The sequence below is a fragment of the Malurus melanocephalus genome, unplaced genomic scaffold, assembly GCF_030028575.1.
Source record: "Malurus melanocephalus ecotype Western Australia unplaced genomic scaffold, MMel_1.1 scaffold_85, whole genome shotgun sequence".
Lineage (NCBI taxonomy): Eukaryota > Metazoa > Chordata > Aves > Passeriformes > Maluridae > Malurus > Malurus melanocephalus.
In genome coordinates, this window is record NW_026623317.1 from 798,607 (window position 1) to 820,362 (window position 21,756).

General features: G+C 46.3%; 1 protein-coding gene across 2 annotated transcripts in view; it reads left to right on the forward strand.

Annotated features, from left to right (window-relative positions):
• Positions 1–21,756, forward strand: part of SETBP1 (SET binding protein 1) — a 268,835-nt gene that overhangs the window by 105,447 nt on the left and 141,632 nt on the right. For both annotated transcript variants that reach the window (XM_057367784.1, XM_057367785.1), the window contains one exon: positions 16,433–16,504. In XM_057367784.1, the coding sequence (XP_057223767.1) occupies positions 16,433–16,504 (72 nt within the window). The remainder of the gene's footprint in view (positions 1–16,432; positions 16,505–21,756) is intronic.

The window sequence follows — 21,756 nt, forward strand, 5'->3', positions numbered from 1 at the left end:
TTTTCCGACACAAACTCACAAGAAAACTCCACATTTGCGCACAGACACTCACACAGAGGAGGTGCCAGCGCATTGGTGACGCTTGTCAAGCAGAGGCGGCTGCACGCATCTGCATTTGCTCCCATACAAGCGTTTTTATTTCCTTTTGAATACCAAGGGGGTTCCCCCCCTTTCCCCAGCCCTTCCCCGGAGCCCTGCGCTCCGTTCCTGACAATGCGCGGCCACGCTGCTCGCTGGAGCGCCTGTCATTAAGCAATGCACTGATTATTCTGGCAGCTCCGCTCCTCGAGTCCCCACGGACAGAGTCAGACATGGAGAGAATTGAATTTCGCCAAGGATGGGGCTAAAGGTCGTTCCATGCAGTGGACAGCTGTGTCTAGTCAAATCGAAACTATTGCTCCAAGTGTTACCAACAGAATAGCTGATAGCTCTGTTGTCAGTTCATTTACACTTGCATCCTGTTACAAATTAAACTGAAATTGTGGTGTGCTGAAGGAGCGGAAAGTCAGTTTTCTGCCAAGTGACAATTCCTTATATCACCAATTTCCAAGTGCAGCCACTATAGACCATTGCTAAGGGTTTTTTGTGATTTCCAGAGATGGAGATTTAGGATTCTGATTTTCTGCCATGGGCAAAATTCCCATTAGCACCTGCTCTCATCTTCTAATCCCATAGGTTGAAAAGGAAATGCAAAGCTTTGGTAACTGGCCTCTTTTCTCAGCTCTGTTCACAAAGAATACCGTAAAATACGGAATTGTTTCGTGACTTTTCCCACTTTCCAAGCTTGCTTTCTTTTCTCTTTTTCTCTTTTTTTTTTTTTTTTTTCATTTTTTTCTTTCTCTTTTCCTTTTCTTTTTTTTATTTTTTTCTTCTTTTTCTTTTTCTTTTTCCTTCTTCTTCTGCTGCTTCTTCTTTTCTTCGCATTTTTTCTTCTTATTTTTCCTTCTTTTTCTTCTTCTTTTTCCTCCTTCTTCTTTGTTTATCCCCTTTTTTCACAATTAGGATGTTTGAATTCAGACACAAGGCAAATTATGAAATATTTTCATTCTGCTGCAAACTCCCCAGCACCAAGGCAGGGTTTAACAGCGAGAGCAGGTTAACAGCATTGCYTTTATGCCAGCATTCATCTCAGCCCAGCACAACATCCTCCCCTGAAACGACTCCTAAGTCTCCCCATCAGCAAGACACAAAAATGCCTTCTGGGCAGAAACGCAGCCTCTCCCAGGATCCTCAATGGGTCCTAGCAACTAAGCTGAAAGCCTGGGACTTGACCACATTTGGAATAAACTCGCCCAAAAAACATGGATGCTAATTAGCCCGCGTTATGAATGGATTAAGTGAGACACCAGCTGCAGTGGGGCATTTTGATTTGGGTTGTGGCTGGGTAATTAGATGCACATAAGCTGGCTGGGGAGCTGTCAGTCAGCACGCAGCAGCTCTCTCTGCTGGGCTCCCAAGAAGAGCTTTTCTGTGTCCCATCATCTGTTTYGCTGTGAGCCTTTGGGTGATGTAGCAGCGATCAAGCAGAGCGCTGAGCATGAGCTGAAAACCCTCCCCAGAGCCACGCAGCTCAGTGACTTCAGAAACTCCTCGAGCAGCTGAGCAGCACTATTTTATTTATAATGCAAAATACTCYTCGTATGGTGGCTGTTGATGTTAACACCATCCTTCCCTTTGATCTGYGCCTGCTTTCCCCCTGATTTCCAAACTGTCATTGGTGCTTGGAACAGAGTTTGGAGGGGGGAAATGTGGTTTATATTGTGAAATGATCTAGATCAACACTGACGATAGAAAAGCATGCAAAACTGAATTTATAGGTGAGTGAATACATGCATATCACAGAGTCATACAACGGCCTGGGTTGGAAGGAACATCGAAGTTCATCTTGTTCCAGCCTCCTGCCATGGTCAGGGACACCTCCCACTAAACCAGGTGGCTCCAAGCCCTTGGACACTTGGCCTTGGACACTTTCAGGGGTGGGGCAGCCACAGCTTCTCTGGGCATCCTGTGCCAGGGCCTCACAGTAAAGATTTATTTATGCATATCTAATTTTAACCTACTCTCTGTGGTGGTGTGATCTGTGGTGTAGATGGGCTAGTTGTTCTGGGCTCCCTTTCTCACTGATGAAAAGAAATAAGTAACTCCAGGGAGATCCACCCATYTCAGACATTATCTGTGTTTGAAGGAGAGGATCCACAGTGAGGAATCCCCAATGACTGGTTTGGATTAAATTGTCTGGTTTTTAGACCACTGTTTTTAATAGATGAATCCAGAGGCAAATCCTTCCTTTCCTCCCAAATCTGGAGYCTTCAGGAGAATAAAATATCCAGACAGCAACTTTCTTAAATGTGAAGAAAAGCAGAAAGTAAAAAAGGCAGCTTGACTGCTCCTGACAGAGAGGCTTTATCAGCTCCATAAATAAAGGACATATCATGTAATGGCTGAGTGCACCTCAGATTGCAATACCAATGTTTTAAAAGCCTGCTGACAGAGCATCTGCTTATTTCATTACTCCTCCAATGTCTTTGCAGGTAAGTCATGCATTATACAGTATCATCTCTAGCAATGCATGAACAGAGGGGACAGACTGGAAAAATTCTGGATGGCCCATCACTTCCCCTTACCTTCCAGGAGAGGGGAACATGAGGAATGATGCATCCAGTTAATAGGCAGAATTATCAAAATAAAATCCTATTTTTAGTGAACTAGGATTTGCAGTTTTTTAAAAGAAAGGGGAATTACTCTACCTYGTTACTTTGTGAGTTGGCTGCATGCACAGCAGAACAAAGATTATTTTCAGTCAATTCCCCTTCAGAGCACATACTGAGGGGCTCAGTATTAGGTGAAAAAGGAAGTGTCATGCTTGACTGGAAAACGTACAGGGGTGGGTTGCAAGAGCTTATGGTGAGCTTTGACATTGCCAGAGTATTTTGAGGAGCCCAAGCACAAATTCAGCCTCTCCCTGACCTATTCTGTTCCATCACCAGCAATGTGTCAGTGGTCCCACTGTATTAAAGCTTCCCTTCAGAAGCAAAATTTGGTCCAGAGTTTGCAAAATGCAATTAATGGGAGAAGAAGAACAAACATCTCCCCAGATAGGTTTCCCAGTCTGCAGGTTCATGTTAACCTCCTKCTGTGCCCCACTGCTGCACAACCCAAATGCTTCCTTTGGCTGTTGTTAACTAAAAATATCAGATCTCCACAGCTGGAAGTTTTCAGTAAAAGGTGATTTTCTCAGCCATGAATGCCTACTTGCCTCCATGGCACTGTCTTGGCTCAGGTGAGTCCGTAATTCACCATTCCCAAGCACCCAGGCATGTAAACTTGATGGTGTCCACTGTTTTCCCTTGCAATTCCCCCTCCTTYCCTGGCCACGTGCTTTTGAACCAAWGTTCACATGAGTCTGCTGTGTTTATTTGGGTATCTATTGGGCTGTTTGYAGAAGACCCAATCTAAAAGCAGTTTTGTCACTGAAGGAAGGGGCCTGAGGAGAGGATCCATAGTGCCATGTAACACTGTCATGGTGTATTATTGGTCAATAAGACATTTTGGCCCTTCTACAAATACATTCATATCTGTTTTAGGTACTTGGGTTTGAGGTATTTTGTCAAAGACAGTGAAAAGACATCAAGATCCTCATGTAAAATGGGATTCTGGACCTCTGTCTATTCGATATACACAAAAAATTCTTTAGAAACTTCTTCTGTATCCAGCAGAGCAATGGATGAAGATGACAAAGAGAGCCATGGAAGCGTCTTTCACTGCTGGAGAAGGCAGCAAAATAGTTTTAGCTTTATGGGCTTTCCCAATAAGCATCCGTCACTGAGGAAATGCCATAAGACATTTTCCACAAGTATTCATTMGCTGCTGGGTTTTTATAAGCTTGGTTAGACGTTGTGCACTTTCTCCCACCACCCTGTCATGTTTGCTCYTGACAAATATTCCAGCAAACATGTTTGGGGTGGCTGTAAATGCTGGGGAATATTCCTGAATAGTGCCTTTAATATTCCAGCTGAAAACCTGCTTCTGGARACCGTAATGTCCCTCTGTTCAGGAGAAAAACACCGCCGTGTCATGCAGACATTTCACAGCCCGTGAACTGGGAAAAGATCAAGAAGAGTTTTTAGAAAAGAATTTCAAATACGTATTCTTAGGCAAACAGCAATCTGCCAGTAGCTCACAAATCAACACGCTGAATATGTCAAATGCCTGTCTGTTCCCATTCCTGGGATTTAAGGTCATGAACAAATTTTGAAAGCAAAACCAAATATTTTATTTGCTGTTCTCCCCAGTTTCAATCTGTGGAAGAAAAGAAGTGTTTAAGAAAAAGATTTAAAAAAATTTCTTCCCTTTAAAAGCAGCCTCCATAACATTGTTTCTTATTGACCCATCTCTAAATAAGAGACTCTTGCTCTTGACTCCTGTTTAGATGAATTACTTCTAAGGCTTTTCTTTTTGTGACAGCGATGAATTGGTCAATGTTTGTRTTAAGCTTTTCTAAGTGCACTATTAAATGGGAAAAAAATTCAACAATAAACAGGCTGACTGACTCRGTGATAAATTGAAAAGAGGGGAAGGTGTGTATTTTTAGACAGAAGGATCATCATGGAAATTGTCCAATTGCCATATTGCCATGTATTTGGAGTAAGGCCACATGGAAAATACTTCAAATAGGTACCAGACATGAGCTGCTGTTCAATAAATGAGACTGTGCTTCAGAAAAAAAACCAAAAAAAACCAAACTCCTCTCACCAATGCATATCTTGTCCTTAGGCTTTCCTAGCGTCTAAATATTCATGAAGAAGAAAAACCTTCAGATTTTCTTAAAAAATCCTCAAAGTTCCTCTTGCCAGCATGACGGGCAAACAAGTTTGGATATTTTACCTTTCCCTCATACAAGAAAAAGATGTGGGTAATGAAAGATGAAAAGGAAAGGGAAAGAATCCTCCTGGACCTTTGTATCGCTTCAGGTTTTTAATAACAAGACTGGGGTGACGCTGTTATTAAAAACTGAGTAAGGACAAATGAAATCCCAAGCTTCCCCCCTGTCTGCCACATCAGAGGATCACACGTGTGAAGGGCTGCTTCAGGAGAGGACAGATGGCATTTTCACGGTGCTCCCCTAAGTGGGTCTTAAGTTCTCTCCACGGGTGGGAGTTCAATCCTCTGTGTTTTYAAAAAGTCTGAKGCACACCAGGGCACGCCGGCAGWTCCAGGAGGTACCTGTGAGCTTTTRGAGCTGCCTGGCACATCYCCACATCCATGGCCAGCCTTGTTGAGCTGAAGGTGAGGTTAAGGGTTCTGCAGTGGCTCCCCATCTCTGGTGCTGCTGGCTCCAGCCCTCAGCAAACCTGCGCTTCTGTGAGCTGTGCAAATGAGATAGCAGTATCTGTCTCACAGGGGGTGTTAAGAAGCTTAATTCATTAGTGTTTACAAAGTGTTTCTAGATCCTCWGATGTGAGGCTCTATAAACAGACAAAGTATTACTAATTGCCAGCTTATACTGCATGGTAAAGCGAAAATAAGGRTGGTTGGAGGAGAGGTGATGAAATTTATGGAGAGCTGAATCGGTCTAGAGGCTGCAGGTTAAACAGCTGAACGTTTGACTTTGTGTTGCTATCATCTGAGAAACCTCCATTMATTTCTACTGGAGTGCCATTTGACCTCCTGTTTACTTTGGGGAAAATAGAACTTTGAGAATGGGTCCTCCTATGGTAAAGTATAAATCAGAGGGTTAATTCAAGTAGTCATTCCTGAGTATACACCATGAGGTTGCGTTGCTTCAAACAGGACAAATCTTGCTTTACAGAATGTGACTGCAATTGTGCTGCTCAATTTAAACAAAAATATGCCAGAAAAGCCACCTTGCACCCCTTTRTGGCCAAGGATCACGCCATGGCTCTAAAGTTTGGAGCATTTCAAAGCATATGGGTGGGTACTTTTTTTTTGTTAGTATGGTTTAGTTTCATGGGGGCTTTTTGTCTTCCCCATACAGCCCAGGCAGGAAAAAATGACCATTTTGTTCAGTTCTTCCCACTTTGAGATTTTTCCTGCAATGCCACAGCAATGTCATGCTTGGATTCCTAGCTAACCTTTTGTTGGCATTTGGGAAGGTATCAGGAATAGGAGCAAGTTGGCTAACTTGTGCTGTTTCTACTTTTAAGTTGTGTTATTTATAYGCATTTTTCTGCAAAGCCTGATTCTTTAGGATCACGCTCTCTAAAAGACTCCTTCAAAAATTATTCACAGCAATGGAAAGAAACTTACTTAGTGCTCTTTCACTCCTTAAAAAACCACCACATTTTATGTTTTTCTGCCTCAAACCACACTGTTAAAAAAGTAGCGGACAGCCATTTCCCACTTGGCCTCCAAAGGGTGAAATCCTCATCTGGTATAAATTGGCATAGCTCTATTCAAATCAGAGCAGCTACATTAATTCATTCCAGCTGAGGCTGCAGCCCTTAAAATGCCAGCAAGGAGGGCGGGTTTTGCACAGGATCGATTTTTGGGCTGGGAGGAAGGTTTTTCTGTGTAACTTAGCCCTGTGTCTAGGCTCAGGGCTGTGGGAAACTGTCTGTTTGACATCTGCAGCATACGCAGCAAATGCTTTGGCAGTTCRAGTTAATGCCTTTTGAATTCACAGGTTGTTTACTTTCAGCTTGAATGTGGATTTGCTTTCAGCCTCAGTGGGAAATCTAGCACAAGAAGTAATAGGACAAGCCATCTGTCCARAAAAGCTATGAGAATTCCTGGTTTTGAACCAGTAATGGAGATCAGGGACAAGTTCACTCCATGTGTAATCTCTGGCAAATTATTGGCATGCTYCTTGGATTTCCAGCCTGGGACCCAATCCCTCTGGTGTAGTGTGAGCCCAGCATGGACTCAGGAGAGGAAACCTGTTAAATGAGCATGGTCAGCATCCCTTTCCAATGGTTTCTCCTACAAACAAGCACTTTTTTTTTTTTCCCAGCCCTTTCTCCCTCTGCTCTGATTTACAGCCCATTTTGGCGTACAAACCGTGCACCTGTGAAGCGGCCGCTCCGTCGTCGCTGCTCCTCGAGGAGCCATAAACAGCACGAGTGAATGGGAACCCCCAGCTCGTGCCAACATTTCCTGCAAGTAAATATCCATCCATGTGTTAGTCACAGGCCAGAGAATGGTGTAATAACTGGATTGGTTGGGTCACTTTTTATAAAAAGCTCGGGGCCAGATTTCTCAACTGTTGAGCACTCTTGAAAGAGTCCAGGTTTTTTTTTTACTTTCTTTCAAGCCAAAAAGCTAAACCCATGTCTCCCTCCCACCATGTAAACTAAGAAGCTGTGCAAGAGCCAAGGTTTGTGGGGGGAAATCAGCATCCTGCAGCATTTAGCAGGATAGAGTGGACAGATTTTACTAAGAGCYCAGAATGTGATGGGTAATGGAGCTSCTCCCCATTCACAGATGTAGCTCTGAATGGGCACTTGGGCCTCCTGCACCTGTCTTGGCACCCAAGTGCCATCACCTTCAGTTCAAAAACACTTAGCCTGTGTGCACTGTGCTCTCTAGAAGGCTGTGCCCTTTTTTTGTGGGRTAAAATCTTGGTCACAGCTTTTCCTCTGACTGTGCCCGTTGCTTCTGTTGACCTGGATTGAGTTGTCCTGATTTGGAACATTAAGAACACGAGTCTTGGGTCTCCAAACCACTTGAATGAGCTGAAGATCATTGCCTGAATATTTATTAATAGGAAAGGCAGGGAAAAAAGGACAACAAAAATCATTTAGGAAGAGCATAATTTCAATTTTAACAGCAAAATACTCACGGTGTGTGAAGTGAAGGTATGAGCTTTAAACCCTCCTGAGGTGACTGGCTCAGGAGAGCAGGATATCTGACAACATCCTTAGAAGCACACTGGCCTGATTTTGACCTGCCCTGCACGCTGAGCAACATTAACTCAGATATCCTGGTGTAAATCCAGCCAGAGATCAAACCCAGCCCTGCAAACAGCTTTTCTTGTCCAGAGGGCTTCAGCAAAAACGCACTGCGTTCATTCCAACAGCACGAGGCTGTTTCACCTCGGTTACACCTGGGCTTGTGGAAACTGGAGGGCACTGGATGATGGTCAAACTGCTTTCATTCATTCTTCCCCGACAAATAAAGGCTGCACTCTAACTGCAGATTGAGTGGGGAAATAAGAGTCTCTTCAAGGCCTTTTTTCAGTTTATTGATTCAATAGTGTTTAATGACTAATAACCAGCCTAGRCTAACAGGCTCATTTGAGCTGGGAATGCTGTGATTTCTCTTGTTATTTAATGGCACAATAGCAAGTTTACAGAAAAACAGTGTGCTTAAGGTGGGACAACTCAAGGCTTGTGGTCTTTTCTTAGGGAAACTAGCTTCTTTTTCTGCTGATTTTCAGGGAGCATTCYCTGAAAGTTTTCCACAGAACCACAGAAGCTTTTTTTTTTTCTTATTTCCTTTGTACCTGTGCAGTCATGAGAACAAGGGTGGCTTGAAATTAAACTAGCACTGAAGTTCACCCTTCAAATCAAACACTTAAGGTTTTCTTGGAACCAGAGGCAGATGAGCCAAAATGCTGCATAACAGAAGAAGAAAAAAGCAAGCTGGTTTTGTTGTATTTTTGGCACGGACAATGGTTTTCAGAGATACTGGAAGTCATGCAAGAAGAGTGTGTTCTTAAGAGACTTCTAGCCTTGCTCTGAAGACTGAGGGCTTTAGATAAGCGTCTGCAAGTGGGGATCTTTATCCAAAACAAACCACCCAAACTTTTGCAGCTCACCCGGCACTAATACCGATTTCCCCCTCTGCATCTCTCTGTGCTGTTGCACACACACACACACACGAGTCCTTCAAGGCATCCTAAAAGCTTTTCCTTGCCTGTAACAATTTAATTGCCTCTTGGCCAAGATTTTCTCCTCAGTGAAGAAAAAGAACACGATCAAAGTGCCCCGTGCTGCCCAAAGGGTTTCCTCTCCTCAGCCTCYCTGCACACACCGGGATTGTTTTCCTCCCYCTTTTTCTCCTTTGMCACATCTTCCCTGCGTTTTGCTCGRTTGTTTTCTTTCTCTTCTTGCCTGGAAAAAACCCAGCGTCTCCTCCCCCTCCCCTGGCAGCATGGGTGACAGAGACAGAGAAATCAGCACAGAGTCAGCAAGAGTTTAGCCCCGCAGCTGGGACCTGAACTTTGAGCGGCGGAGCACAGCGCTGGGTCACTGCACTAAAGCAAGCCAGATTGATAGAAAAGTGCTTGCTCACCCTGGGAAGGGAAAGCATCAGAAGCCAGTTGATAAAAATCTTTAGGCACCCTCTGTTGYGGGCTTAGAGCAGCAAAGGCTGTTTTTTTCCTGGGAAGGATGACCGTGGAGTGTGTATTTAGTGTCAAGACCCAAAAAGTGACGCGTTTGGGTGTTCCCTGCACCGAGGGGGGACACAGCACAGGGGCAGAGTGGATTTTAGAGCTGTTGGAAATGGAAATGGGGCATGTGGACTCAACRTGCTGCACACGGTGTGAGGTTTTCMGCTGTGAAGACCTGAGCGRTCACRTCTGCCAAGAGTTAATGTGCTTAGARAAAGGACGCTAAAATATTCCTTCCCACTCCAGTTTGCAACTGAGAACTCGCTAGCCTGTAATATCTTTTATTTATAGCACCTTTTGACTCAAAGGGTCTGAAAGTGCCTCTCTCTGGGGGTCACTTCAGTGATACCTGCAGGCAGGGGTGTTTCTCTGAAGGTGACTCTAGCTGAGATGTCAGGGCTTTCTTTGCCAAGGACACACGGAAGGGACCCCAAATGCCAGCACTCAGCAGTAAGGGCTGGAGCCAAGGGCAGAAATCTGCCCCGAGCCTGAAGGATCACAGAGAAAACAGGCATATAAACCATGTGGGAGAGCGTTCAGATGGACACTGGCTTTGGAAGCAGCCTTTGGGAGGAAGCATGACCAATACTGGGTGATTTCCTCTGCAAAGAGCTTGGGACAGTGAAACCACGACTCAGAAGAGGGTATTTGGTGGCCTGACCTGCACAATAATCCAGCCAACCCAGCCAGATCCAGCTGTGCTCTGGTGGCCTGGAGAAACCCCAAAGTGGGCCCTTCACAGGGACCCCACCCTGGTGGCAAAGGCACTCCTGAGGCTGAACCCCCAAATTCACACATCCCTCAGTGAGCACAGTCACACCATCTGCTCATCTTTGGTCCATCCCTGCTCAGCAGTGGCCGTGGCCGGAGGGTCAGCTCCTCTGGGTGGCTCCTGGCAGCTSGGGAGGGTCACCCAGCCCTGCTTTCCCCTCCTGCACCATCCCTGCATCCTGAGAAGGCAAAAATCAGACCCAGATGATGGCATTAGGTTGGCAGCCCTGATTCCTGCCTCCTCCACAGCCAGGCGAGGCTGTGCCAAGGCACACATGAGGACRCTGCTGTTGTGTCTGCAGCACCCCGAGCACGCTGCCCKCCTGCTCCCCRCCCTGTCCCTGCCTCCCCCACGCCAAGCCGGTTGCTCTGCTGTTCCCCGAGGTGGCCAGAACGTGTTCAGCAGGGAACAGCCCTTTTTTTGGCACTTCTGTTGGGTCTCCTGAGGGGTTTGCCACGGGGAGCGAGTGCCCATCTGTTTTCAGCGTCCTCTGTGGCTTCCAAGGAGTGCTGATGTTTCCCAGTGGACAAAGCCATCCAGGCAGCCTCATTAAAAGCTCCAGGGACACCAGTGGCTGTTTATAGGTCTGTACCTTGCCCTGGTCTCCAGCCAGGTTTTCAGATTTATACACTCATGTCTCCATTATAAAACCCTCAGTGCATCTCTCCTCCCTCCATGTCCTTCCCAAGCCATCCCCAGCATSAGCWWTTTTTTTTTTTTTCCCTCCAAATCTCTTTCCTCCAGGCACCAGACAAGGTGTATTTGATACCACTTTATCTCTGTCATGCATATGTCAGTGTCTGAAACTCTGGTTTAATAGGAGTCACATCACTGGCTGGAAGTTGGCTCTCTCGGGTCCTTTCCATGGAGAACACGCATTTTGCCTCAGTCTTTCTCTACTTTCCAACAAAAATTGACTCCTCCCTCCTTTGAAGAGGGGGCTGGGGTTAGCACATCGTGGCGTGCACAAGGGCTGTGCTGCCTGCTTTTAGGGCATCTCTCACWCTCTCCTCTTCCTGGGAGAAGAGAATATTTATCTTGTGTGCATGTATAAGGGCTATTTTTCCTGTTCTGGTTACATTGAATATTACATCATGTACTGCTTTGGGTTTGTGGGGGGGAATGGGAGGGAATCCCTCCGAGAATCATGGAATCACAGAATATTCAGAGTTGGTGGGGACTCACAGGGATTATCCAGGAATCCCACCCTGTGCCTGAGAGCGTTGTCCAAATGCTCCAGCAGCCTTGGTGCCGTGACTGCCCTGGGGAGCCTCTTTGGTGCCTGTCCACCCTCTGGGGGAGAAAACCTTTTCCTGATATCCAGCCTACACCTTCCCTGGCACAGCTTCATGGTGTTCTGTCACCAGAGGGAAGGCAGCAAGCAAATGGACAAGCCTTGCCTCTGTGGAAAAGCTAAGAGGGAAACAGGGAAGAAAAAAAAAAAAAAAAAAAACTTAAAAAAAAAAGGAACAAATATTTGTGAGGAGGGCGTTTAAGAGGAGAGAAAAACAAATCAAAGCTGGTGCCAGGCTGGAACCAGCAGCTGGTTGCCAGCACAGCAGGCTGAGAAGTTGTTGGTGGAAGCGCACAGTGCCATGTTTGGGTTGCTTAAAAAAATACCGCGTCCCTCCCTTGTTATTCTGCCTCTGCTTCTCTCCCGGCCCCACAAGCAGGAGGAGGGACACGGCTGCCGAACAGGGGAAGAGATGCCCGGGCATCGGCAAAAGCCGCACGATGCTCTCCGTGATGCGATAGAAGGAGGGAGCGCTGGGGGTGCGGGAGAAAGGGAGGGTGGAAGGTTGCAACGCTTGGCTGGGAAAATTTAGAGGAGTACAAAGGAGAGAGCGATGAAAAGGGGTGGCGGCGGAGAGGGGGAAGGAGGCTGTGAGCCGGCTGCTGTGGAGGTGGAAGGAGATTTATGTTCGCCGAGCGGTTTATCCGGGTGCGGGGTGCCGCGGGCAGGGCTGGGGGTGCTGCGGGGAGCCTGACAGCCCCGGCGGCGAAGCAGCGGGGCTTTATTTTCTTCCTTTCTTTTCCTCCTCCCTCCACTGGGCGCTCGCAGGAGAAGGCAAGACAAAAAGCTGAACCGGTGCCAAGAAGGAGCTGCAGCGACTCGAAAATGGCACTCTGCGCCGCACTAATATTTCGAAGCCGGGCTGTGCTGGAGAGCAGGGAAACGTGTCAGGAATGAGAATGGCTGAGACCGTGGGGCCACTGGCCGGGCTCGGGAGTGTCCTCCCTCCTCCCCGCTTCCCCTTCGCCTTTCAAATGTGACCCTTTTCTCCTCCAGCCTCTCYCCCCACCCCCAGCGATATTTAGGAGCTCTGGAAAAAGGGAGGGGACCTTCGCTGGGGACTCGGAGCGTAAAAGAGCTCATCCACTCCTTCCATCTCTTGTCTCAGGGAGGGATTTAAATTTTTTCATAGATATATTTATTTCTCCTAAGGAGGARGAAAAGACTCCCAGGGAGTTTTCTGACTATTTTCCTGTTTCCCTTCCCCTCCTGGTCGCTGTCCTCCTCCTCCTCTCATCGTGCCCACAAGGCTGCTGCTGTGGCTCTGTATTTCGATGCAAGGTTACTTGTAGGACACACGAGTCTCTGCTGCAAGGTGCCTGCGTCGGTGTTTCCCTCCGTTTCTCATTTGCTGGGAGATGAGGCAACTTCCAAGCGGCTGCACGGCTCAGCTCAGTGCCTTGGGTGATGCGGTGGCGCTGTTTGGGTTGCAAAAGAAAAAAAAAATTAAAAAACAAACCAAAAAAACCAACCTTCCTGCAAAAACCTGTCTGGATAAAACAAACAAACAAACAAACAAGCGAGCAAAACATGTAGGGCTGGAACCGCATCAGTTCGTGATGTTGGCTAGTTTGYAAAAAACGGGATGGAGTTTTGTGGTGATTTCTGTCTGAAAGGGGAGGTTTTGCGCTGCGCTGATCCCCTCGTCCTCCCATTCACAGACAAGGAAAAGGTACTTAAAAAGCTAAAGCAAACTAAGCCACCGTTTCTTAAAACAGATTTTTTTTTTAAGTTTCCAAAATTATGAACTTGCAGTAATTCAGTAATTGGAAGTTAAATGCAAAGATTTCCCCCCCCACACACACACACACTCCAGAGACATTCTTTTTCGGATCGTTCTGGAATTTGTATTTGAAGTTTTAGGTTGTCATTACAGAAACTAGAGACTAGAGGAAGGGAAAACCCCAGTCTCTGGTTTTGAAAACAGGTCTAGATCCTGTAATAACAGCAGTTTTAGCCCTCACATAGTCAGCAGGTCAAGTTCAAGGAGACCTTTCTAAAGCACGGGCAGAGCCTCATTAACTTGCTGCATCTCAGAAGCTTGTGGATTATTGGGTTGTTAGCTTGGCCCATTTTGTAGTCTCAGGCATGGGATGATCCCYGTGACCTCTTTCTCACCTGAAAACCATGCCCTAGTACACATCCAAAACACTTCAAACCTCACCTTTGGTCTCAGGCAGGCAGACCTGGTTTGGGAGCACCTACCCCTGCCCAGGCGAGGCCTTTTGGAGATACTGTGATAAATAGGGGGGAGTTCAGGCAGCCTGGAAGGTGTTGTCTAGCATGCTCCCCTCACCCTCTTCTCCTCACAGATCAATAGTCCTTCCTCTGTGGAGGATCAAATGTTCTGTCCCAAATTGACGCCATTGGGAGTGGYGCTCATTTCTAAGTTGACGCCAGCAGGTTTTGTGTGGAGTGGGATGACTTCAGCAGCTGATCCCTTGCTCTTCCTCACCTCTCAGCTRTGCTTTGTGCCCTGTTTTTGCTGCATTTAAGCTTGGGCTCGCATAGAGAAGGTGCTGACATTTCCTCTTGCTCTTTTTCCTTGTTGCAACTGCAGAGTGGGCAGTGCTTGGCCCGGGAAACCTTGTTTTTTTCAGTGTGGAAATACCTACAAAAGGGTTGGAGTGTGTTCCTGTACCTTCCACCCAACCCTACCTGTTTTGTCTGAGTAAAGGATGTAAAATACACATTTTTCTATAAACATCAGTGCATGCTGATTGTTTTTCAGTTTTTCAGTTGTTTCTTCGGGTGTGCCGAGTTGAGCTGCTGAAAATTCCATCCCCACCTAGGGCACACTCCTGGATTTCACAGAATCACAGAATCTTTGGGTTTGGGTTGGAATGAACCTTAAAACCCATCCAGTTCCACCCCTGGCATAGTCAGAGACACCTCCCACTGTCCCAGGCTGCTCCCAGCCCCAATGTCCAGCCTGGCCTTGGACACTGCCAGGGATCCAGGGGCAGCCACAGCTGCTCTGGGCACCCTGTGCCAGGGCCTCCCCACCCTCCCAGCCAGCAATTCCTTCCCAATATCCCATCCATCCCTGCCCTCTGSCACTGCCAAGCCATTCCCTGTGTCCTGTCCCTGCAGCMCTTGTCCCCAGTCCCTGTCCAGCTCTYCTGGAGCATATTTAGATATGGACAGATGCTCAAGAGCTCCCTGGAATCCTTTCTCCTCTACACTTCAGTTCCAATGCTTCAGTTTTTCCTCATAGGGGGGATGTTCCAGAATTYTCCAGATGTTCTTGCTGACCCTTTTCATGCAGCTACACATGTTCCTCTGGTCTTAAACTCCTCTTTCAAACCTGAGATGTCTGAGGATGGGAATCTCAGGGGTCTGGGGGGCTCTAACCTGCAAGAGAAAGTGGCAGAAGTGGTGATTAAAACCTGTCAACATGACCAGAGGAGGCCCTGCTGTCTGTCCTGACTCACCACACAACTCTACAGGCATTTCTCACGCTTTTACATCAGGAGCCAGCTTGTTTTTCCTACTGATTTAAAACCCTTAATACCTCAGTTATCAAATAAAAATTGCCAACAGATTTATAGAGGGGATCCCAAAGATATGGACAGGTGTTGATGTGGAATGACAGCATCCATGTGTGCACAGGAGCAAAGTGGTGTTTGTTATTCAAGAAGATGAACTGGGAGCAGCAAATGGAGAGACCTTCACAAATCTTAATATTTCAGCCAGCAGAGCCCCGTCATTTCTCAAACTCTTGGCCATGGGGAAGCTTGTGGAATCATCTTGTCCATCTTGGGCCAAAAATGCTGCTCTTATACTTTCCAAGGGGTCAAGCAAGCCATCTGGGCAGCCTGTTCATGYTTCCCAGTCAGGGAAGGCTTTGACAAGGCAGCTGTTTGTCTTTTGTCTTTATTTCTCCCTGTGTGAAAGAGATGTCTCTCGATGTATTCTCCTGAAACATGGATGTCTCATGTGTCTCAAGTGGTTTCCTTAAAATTCTTCATCCTTTTCKCAATTTATAATGAGGAACATTGTCTGCTTGGAGTTGTTAGGGGGTGACTTGTGTCAGGAAGGGTTAATCTAAAGGGCTCTTCCAGGGCTGTCTTCCACTCCTTGTCCCCACACCTTCCCCACTCCCATTCTTATTTTTTTTGGACGCTCACATTTCTGTAATCTAAATGTGCAAATGCTTTGCAGTCACGGTCCAGTAGCTGGGTTAATCTCAGACCCCTGGAGTGGCAGATGGCTGATTTGTTGCTGATTCCAGTTATAGAGAATTGTGTCACCTATTATCTTTGCACAGGCTGATGCTTAAAAGGATGCCTTTGGCAAAACCAGGGAAAAGCAAAGCAAAGCAAAGCAAAGCAAAGCAAACGCTCTGATCTGCATCACCACAGGTGAAAATGTAAAATATACCACCTTTGTGTGAAAGGCTGGATAGGTGGACAAGGAGGAGAGGAGGTGGGAAGGGAGGAAGGGGAGATGAAGACCTCATTTTCACCCAGAAGAGGTGAAGTGCAGTGCAGAGCAAGTTTGCTGTAGTTGCCATGCTGAATCACGAGCGCTCACTCTGTTTTAAATGGTTTTGCAGTGTGGTAATCCTTGGTTTCAGCTCCCTGCTTTAACCCCTGCACACAAACCAGGCTTCTTGTGGCACCTTCCTGCTCTTCCCAAGTGTTTCTGACACAGCTGTCARGGGAATCCACGGCATCACCCCGAGATCATGGCTCGGTGTGTGCCCCACGGCTGCTGGGGACAACTGTGGTGGCTCTGTGATGCCAATGTGTTCATGAGGGATACTTTGGAGGGGAAGCTGCACATCTGTGGGGGATAAGAGGAAGCCTGRGGGGCCTTACAAAACACCAAGGGTAGACCCCACCACTGGGTTCTCAAAGGATCCCACCTGGAGAGTGGTGGTGGTTATACTGGAATGTGTAAGGAAATTGGAAGGGCAGAGCAAAATTCTGGATGCTTGACTCTTTTCCACTCAGTCATGCCTACAATCAAAGTTTTCTTTTTTTTCTCTTTGCTCTGGGAAATGCTACAGGGTCAGATGAAGAATTTGGGAAGAGAGTGTGGGTTCCCTGTGCAGAGTCCAGTGACGAAATCTGTGAACAAGGTAAGGACAAGCGATTATGGCTGTGATGATTTTTGTTTCCTCCTGTTCCCTTTCCAAACACATTTCTGCAACATTAGACACAAAATTTAGGTACATGTGGCACAGAAACTGACAGTCCAAGCACTAAGCCAATGAGTMTAAAACTTTTAATTTGGTTTCATTCAATGCATGCCATTATGATGGTTCGAGTTTCCGAGCAGTTTGCATTGTATCTGAATGATCTATGTGTGAATAATTGTTACCAACCTCCTGACACCAGGACCTAATTAGGAAGTAAGAGCCTTAAATAGGCCATTTGCGTAGTGAGCTTCCATATGTCTCCTTGCACAATTTATTTGCTCCACTCCATTGAGATATAATGAGAGAATGAAACTCTTAGAACTGCTTTTGACTCTGAGGCTCTTCTCTTCATCTCCACTCCAGTTATAGCCCCCATTAAGAAGATAATACCAGTTTCCCTGTTTTCAGAAAGGAAAAAAAAAAAAACTGATGCTTTCAGTCCAGATTGCCCAAGCTTCTCTATTTCCATGTTTCTGATGGAAATYGAGTGAGAAATGCCAAAACAACCTGCAGGTTAAGAAAAAATGGAATGCTGTCAGGGAAAGCAGAAGGGTCAGGGCAGGGTGATCTTGAAGGAATACTGCCTATCCTATCTACCTCACAATCCTGCTGAAAGCTGATGCTGTTGTGTTTCAGTTAATGTATAAATGCAGTGTTAGGATTTCAATGGATGGRAGCAATTTGAAGAGATCTGTATTGATCATGTTTGGCTTTCTTCCTGCCAGGCTGTGAGGGAGGGGGAAAGGTGGGTCCAAGGCAGCCTGGGTTTTGTCTAAGTTTTGAATATTTAACTCAGTCTGAACCAACAGGACTCCTTGTTCCTGTTTAAATGTGTTCTTCAAGTAGAGTTTCAGAATATATTCCTTATTTCCCTTTCTCGTGCATGCATGACTCCTCCCCATGTTTCATGAGTCCCACTTGATTCTTTTGCTTCCATCATTCAGAAGCCAGCAACACTTAAATGCATTATTGTTATTTTCTATCAGGGTAAACTTTAATAAATTCTTAAGGTTTGGGAGTTTTTTTTTCACCCATAAGTCTAGGTCTTGTTTAGTTTCCCAATCAACACAACTCTACTTGCAATGATTTTGTTTATGAAAATTCACGTGCACGTTCCCTTGCAGGAATTGTCATTGCCTTCCAGAAGGGAGGTTAGTGTTAGTCCCCTCACAGTGATAATTATAATCAGACCTGTCAGCCTTCACACAGTCTAACTTATCACTTGCATTTAGGAGGATTTTTCCTGAAGCCTATTACCAGTTCTGCTTCTTAGGGAAAAATAGTCATGATTTTTTTTTTTTTTTTCTGCTAATCTTTGATGGCTCTCAGCTTTGAAAGCATGGAGAGGAGCAAAATGACTGCCAGTTGCAGTTAAAGAAACTGTCTGTYGTTTCTGGTGTAGAGCTCTGGAAAACCAAAGAGTGGGCGGATGTTCTGGGAGATGCTGAGGGGTTTAACGTGGTTGTGACAACGCTTCAGGTGTGCTGGAGACACAAAACAGTGAATTTCCCAATGGAAATTCTCACAGGAGCTGCTTCTGCAGACCTGCCAGACGTGGGCTTCAGGTGGCAGGCGGCTCTTGGCAGTGGTGTCTTCTCTCCCTGCTGTTTTGGGCAGCGATCCCTGCCCATGTTGAAAGGCTCAGAAGCAGAATGGCCACAGAAGTGGCTGCAGTTGGTGCTGGAGGCAATGGCTGGCCATGACACGGACTGGTTGCCACCAGTTCTGCTGGCCCAAGTGTTGAGTAGGATCTGGTTCAGCATTTTATTCCTCCCAGGCTGTTTGAAAATTGTCCCCCCTAGTGTTATCCCATGGAAAGCACATTGCCCCATTTATCAGATTTCCCCCATTTTCACTCCATTATTGCTCTCACTGAGATTAATAATCCCCCTTTCTTATATTTTTTTTTTACTAATGTGAAGACAAAAAGGTTTTATCATTTTATTAAACCAAATGAGTAATGTATCTTTAAGTCCCCGCTGTATTATCACCATCCTTTCTGTAATAAACTCAGATTTGGGCTCCCTTGATTTTGGCAGAGCCTGAGGATGGTCAGCACTTTATAGCTTTTGTAGCAAAGGAGATGGTGGGAGACTGGGAAMTCTTAAGTTCTCTGCAGTTTTATATTTACAGTGTGCAGGGTTGTGATTTGCCTTTGTTTTATTTAAATTCACTGGGAACTAGAGATTTGTTTATCAGGTGTCATTCCCTGAAGGATGATAAATGCCATAAAGAGAAGACTTCATCTATTATACAAACAGATTTGAAGGCTCTGCTGTTACATTTCTCTGCCTGTTGAATGGARTAAAAATGCCTTTGGCTGAGCAGAGACAGAGTGATACTTAGCAGTAGCATCTTATGACCTTTTGATCAGCTGAGATCTCAAGCCATATTAGTGGACAGATTATGATGTGATGGAAAGAGGGCCAGGAATAGCCTTTTTATCATGAGATCCTTTCTGTGAATATCCTTCTTGGGTGTATTCAGGTGGTTAATCACTAGGACCAGGGCAATCATTTGGAAACAGGGGATACAAATACACTCAGGTTTGCCAAATGCAGCTGGATATTACAGCTGATAGTTTCTTCTTAATATTCTCCTACCCTCCTGTTTCTATCACGGCTCTGGGTGACCTTGCAATTTTTTTYCTGTCACTAATAACCCCATTTTGGCAGAAAGAGCAACACAAAATGAACCTTGAGTCCTTGGACCGCAGGGGAGCTGCAGTCCCCAAWTCAAAGGAATGCACATGGTGCATATGGATATCTGACTGTGAAGGRAGACTCACACGAAAATGTCTCTGTCATTTTAGAGATAATAACAGTGGTGCTTAAACCTATTTCAGCCCTTCCTAGGAACAAAGAAATAATGCAGGTTTCAAAAAATGCACAGCTCTGATAGCATTTCTGATTTTACAGGGCCAAACAGAGAAAAGAATGACCTTTACATTATCTTACCTGCCTGCCTGTGCAGAATTACTCCTTAAACTTTGCTCCAGCTTTGAATTACCCTCCTTTTTTATCCTAATGGCCTAGAGGAATCTGCAGGCTCCTTGAAAATTGAACACAAAGCATCGCTGGTTCTCCACACATCAATAGCAGTTGTGCCAAAGTTTGACCCGGGCACTGTGGTCACTTTTGGAAGGAGCAAGGACAGGCCCATGTTTGTGGATTTCAGTGTGCATGCACRTGGGTGAGTCTGAGTGTGTTTATATTCCTGGGCAGCCCACACTGGCCATGGACCACTCAGCATCACCCTGTACATGGTCAGCACCCGGGTGTCCGAGTCACACATGTTCTGCTTCCTGCTGCAATGAAAAGCTGCTCATTTCAGTGCCAGGAAGAGGAAGGGCTGCCAGTGTGTGAATCCCAAACCAGCAGGTAGGGAGGAACGCTGGTGAGAACAATAGGTACCAGAGCCCTGTGGAAACTCTTTGAAAAYAAGGAGATTGTGGAGGAGGGAGAAGCGCACAGCAGGACTCTGTCTCCTCKCAGCTCCCCCAGCCTCTTCAATCGGGTGCCTGCTGGGCTTCCCACTCCTCCTGCCTTTTGCACAGGATCACAGGATCGGGAGGTATTAAATTCTGCTGGCATGAAGGAATCTGCCATCCTCCTGGCATTATAGCTTCCTGAGTCAGGACCACACCACGAAACATCGAGGCTGTGAGCCCACAGGATGCTCATGGGGACACAAAAGTGTCCTAACAGGGGAGGTGACACCAACCCCTGACACAGATCTGCACCATCTGTTCCTTGGGACCTGCAGAGGGTGGATGGCAGCCTTGGTCTGTCCACAAGGAAAGTGCCATTCCTGAGATACAGCTAGGAAAAGGAGCTCCCTCCCAAGCTCCCTCTGCAAACCAGAGTGGGCTGCTGCACAGGTGATGCCCTCAGCTGAGCATTAGAAGTGTCATGAGCTGAACCATTCAAAGGGATGTGCTCCTCTGAACAGCKCCCATATCAGACTAAGAGTTTCTGGTGGCAGCTTTGAAACCTTTTCTCTGACAAGGCTTTGTGGTGTGTGTGGTGAAGAGAGTGTAGGCATGAATTGTTTCCTCTGCCTTCCTGCTCTGCCTTGCATCCCCATGGGGTGTAGGAGGGTGCCAGGKTTTGGGTGACACAGCACCAAGATTTTCCTTCTTGGTTTGGGATTGCACTAATCATGCTGCCAGATGGCCCTGMCTTGATAAAATCAATTCTTCTCAARGTAAAGAGCTGGCATTCAGYTTCTTGTAGCTCAGAGACATCCATGAAATCAGACTCTGCCTGTCAGAGGTCAAGACAGAAAGTTGCTACGAACATTTAATGGTATCCCAGTGGTTTAACCCCATCAGGGCCCTGTGGTCCCTTGCTTGTTACCCCAACAGTGGGATCWGGGAGAGAACTGGAAGSRTAAAARYTGAAAAATTARTGGGTTGAGATAAAGACAGTTTAATTGGGACAGCAGAAGCCATTCACACAGGCAGCACAAGAAAGGGAATGAATTCATGTTTGCCATGGGCAGGAAGGTGTTGTCACCTCCAGAGAGCCAGGACCCATCCCATGGAATGGGGACTTGAGAAAACAAACACCCTCACCCCAAACATCCCTCCCTTCCTCCTTCTCCCCCCAACTTTGTACACTGARCCTGGTGCCACATGGTCTGGAATGTCCCTTTGGTCACTTGGGTCACCTGTCCTGGCTGTGTCTCCTCCCAAGCACCCCCAGCCCCTCCCCAGCCYKGCAGTGCAAAAAGCACCAAAGGCTTTGGCTCTGTGTGAGCTCTGCTCAGCAACAGCAAAAACATCTCTGAGTTACCAACCCTGTGTGCAGCACAAACCCAACACACAAACCCACACTGACCCACAGGAAGAAAATTAACTGTSCCCCAACCAAAAGCACCACACCAATGTAGCACAGTTAGAGCATATGGCAAGTACTTGGGGTGGGGTGCTTTTTTGGGAGCAGGCAATTTGAAATAGCGAACTTTGAAAATATGGTGTCAGGCAGATGTCAGTGATGTGCAGCGGGGTAAGGAGGACAGTGATTTGTTTATTATGTCCACGCATAACATTTTTTTCACTTTAAACACACCACATCTGGTTCGCTGCAAATGTTCTTAGATTGCAGACAGCAGTAAACATGCCTCCTATTGAGTAAGAGTCATTTCATGAACCAGCAAAAGAATTGTTGCTGTTACCAAACTTACAGCCA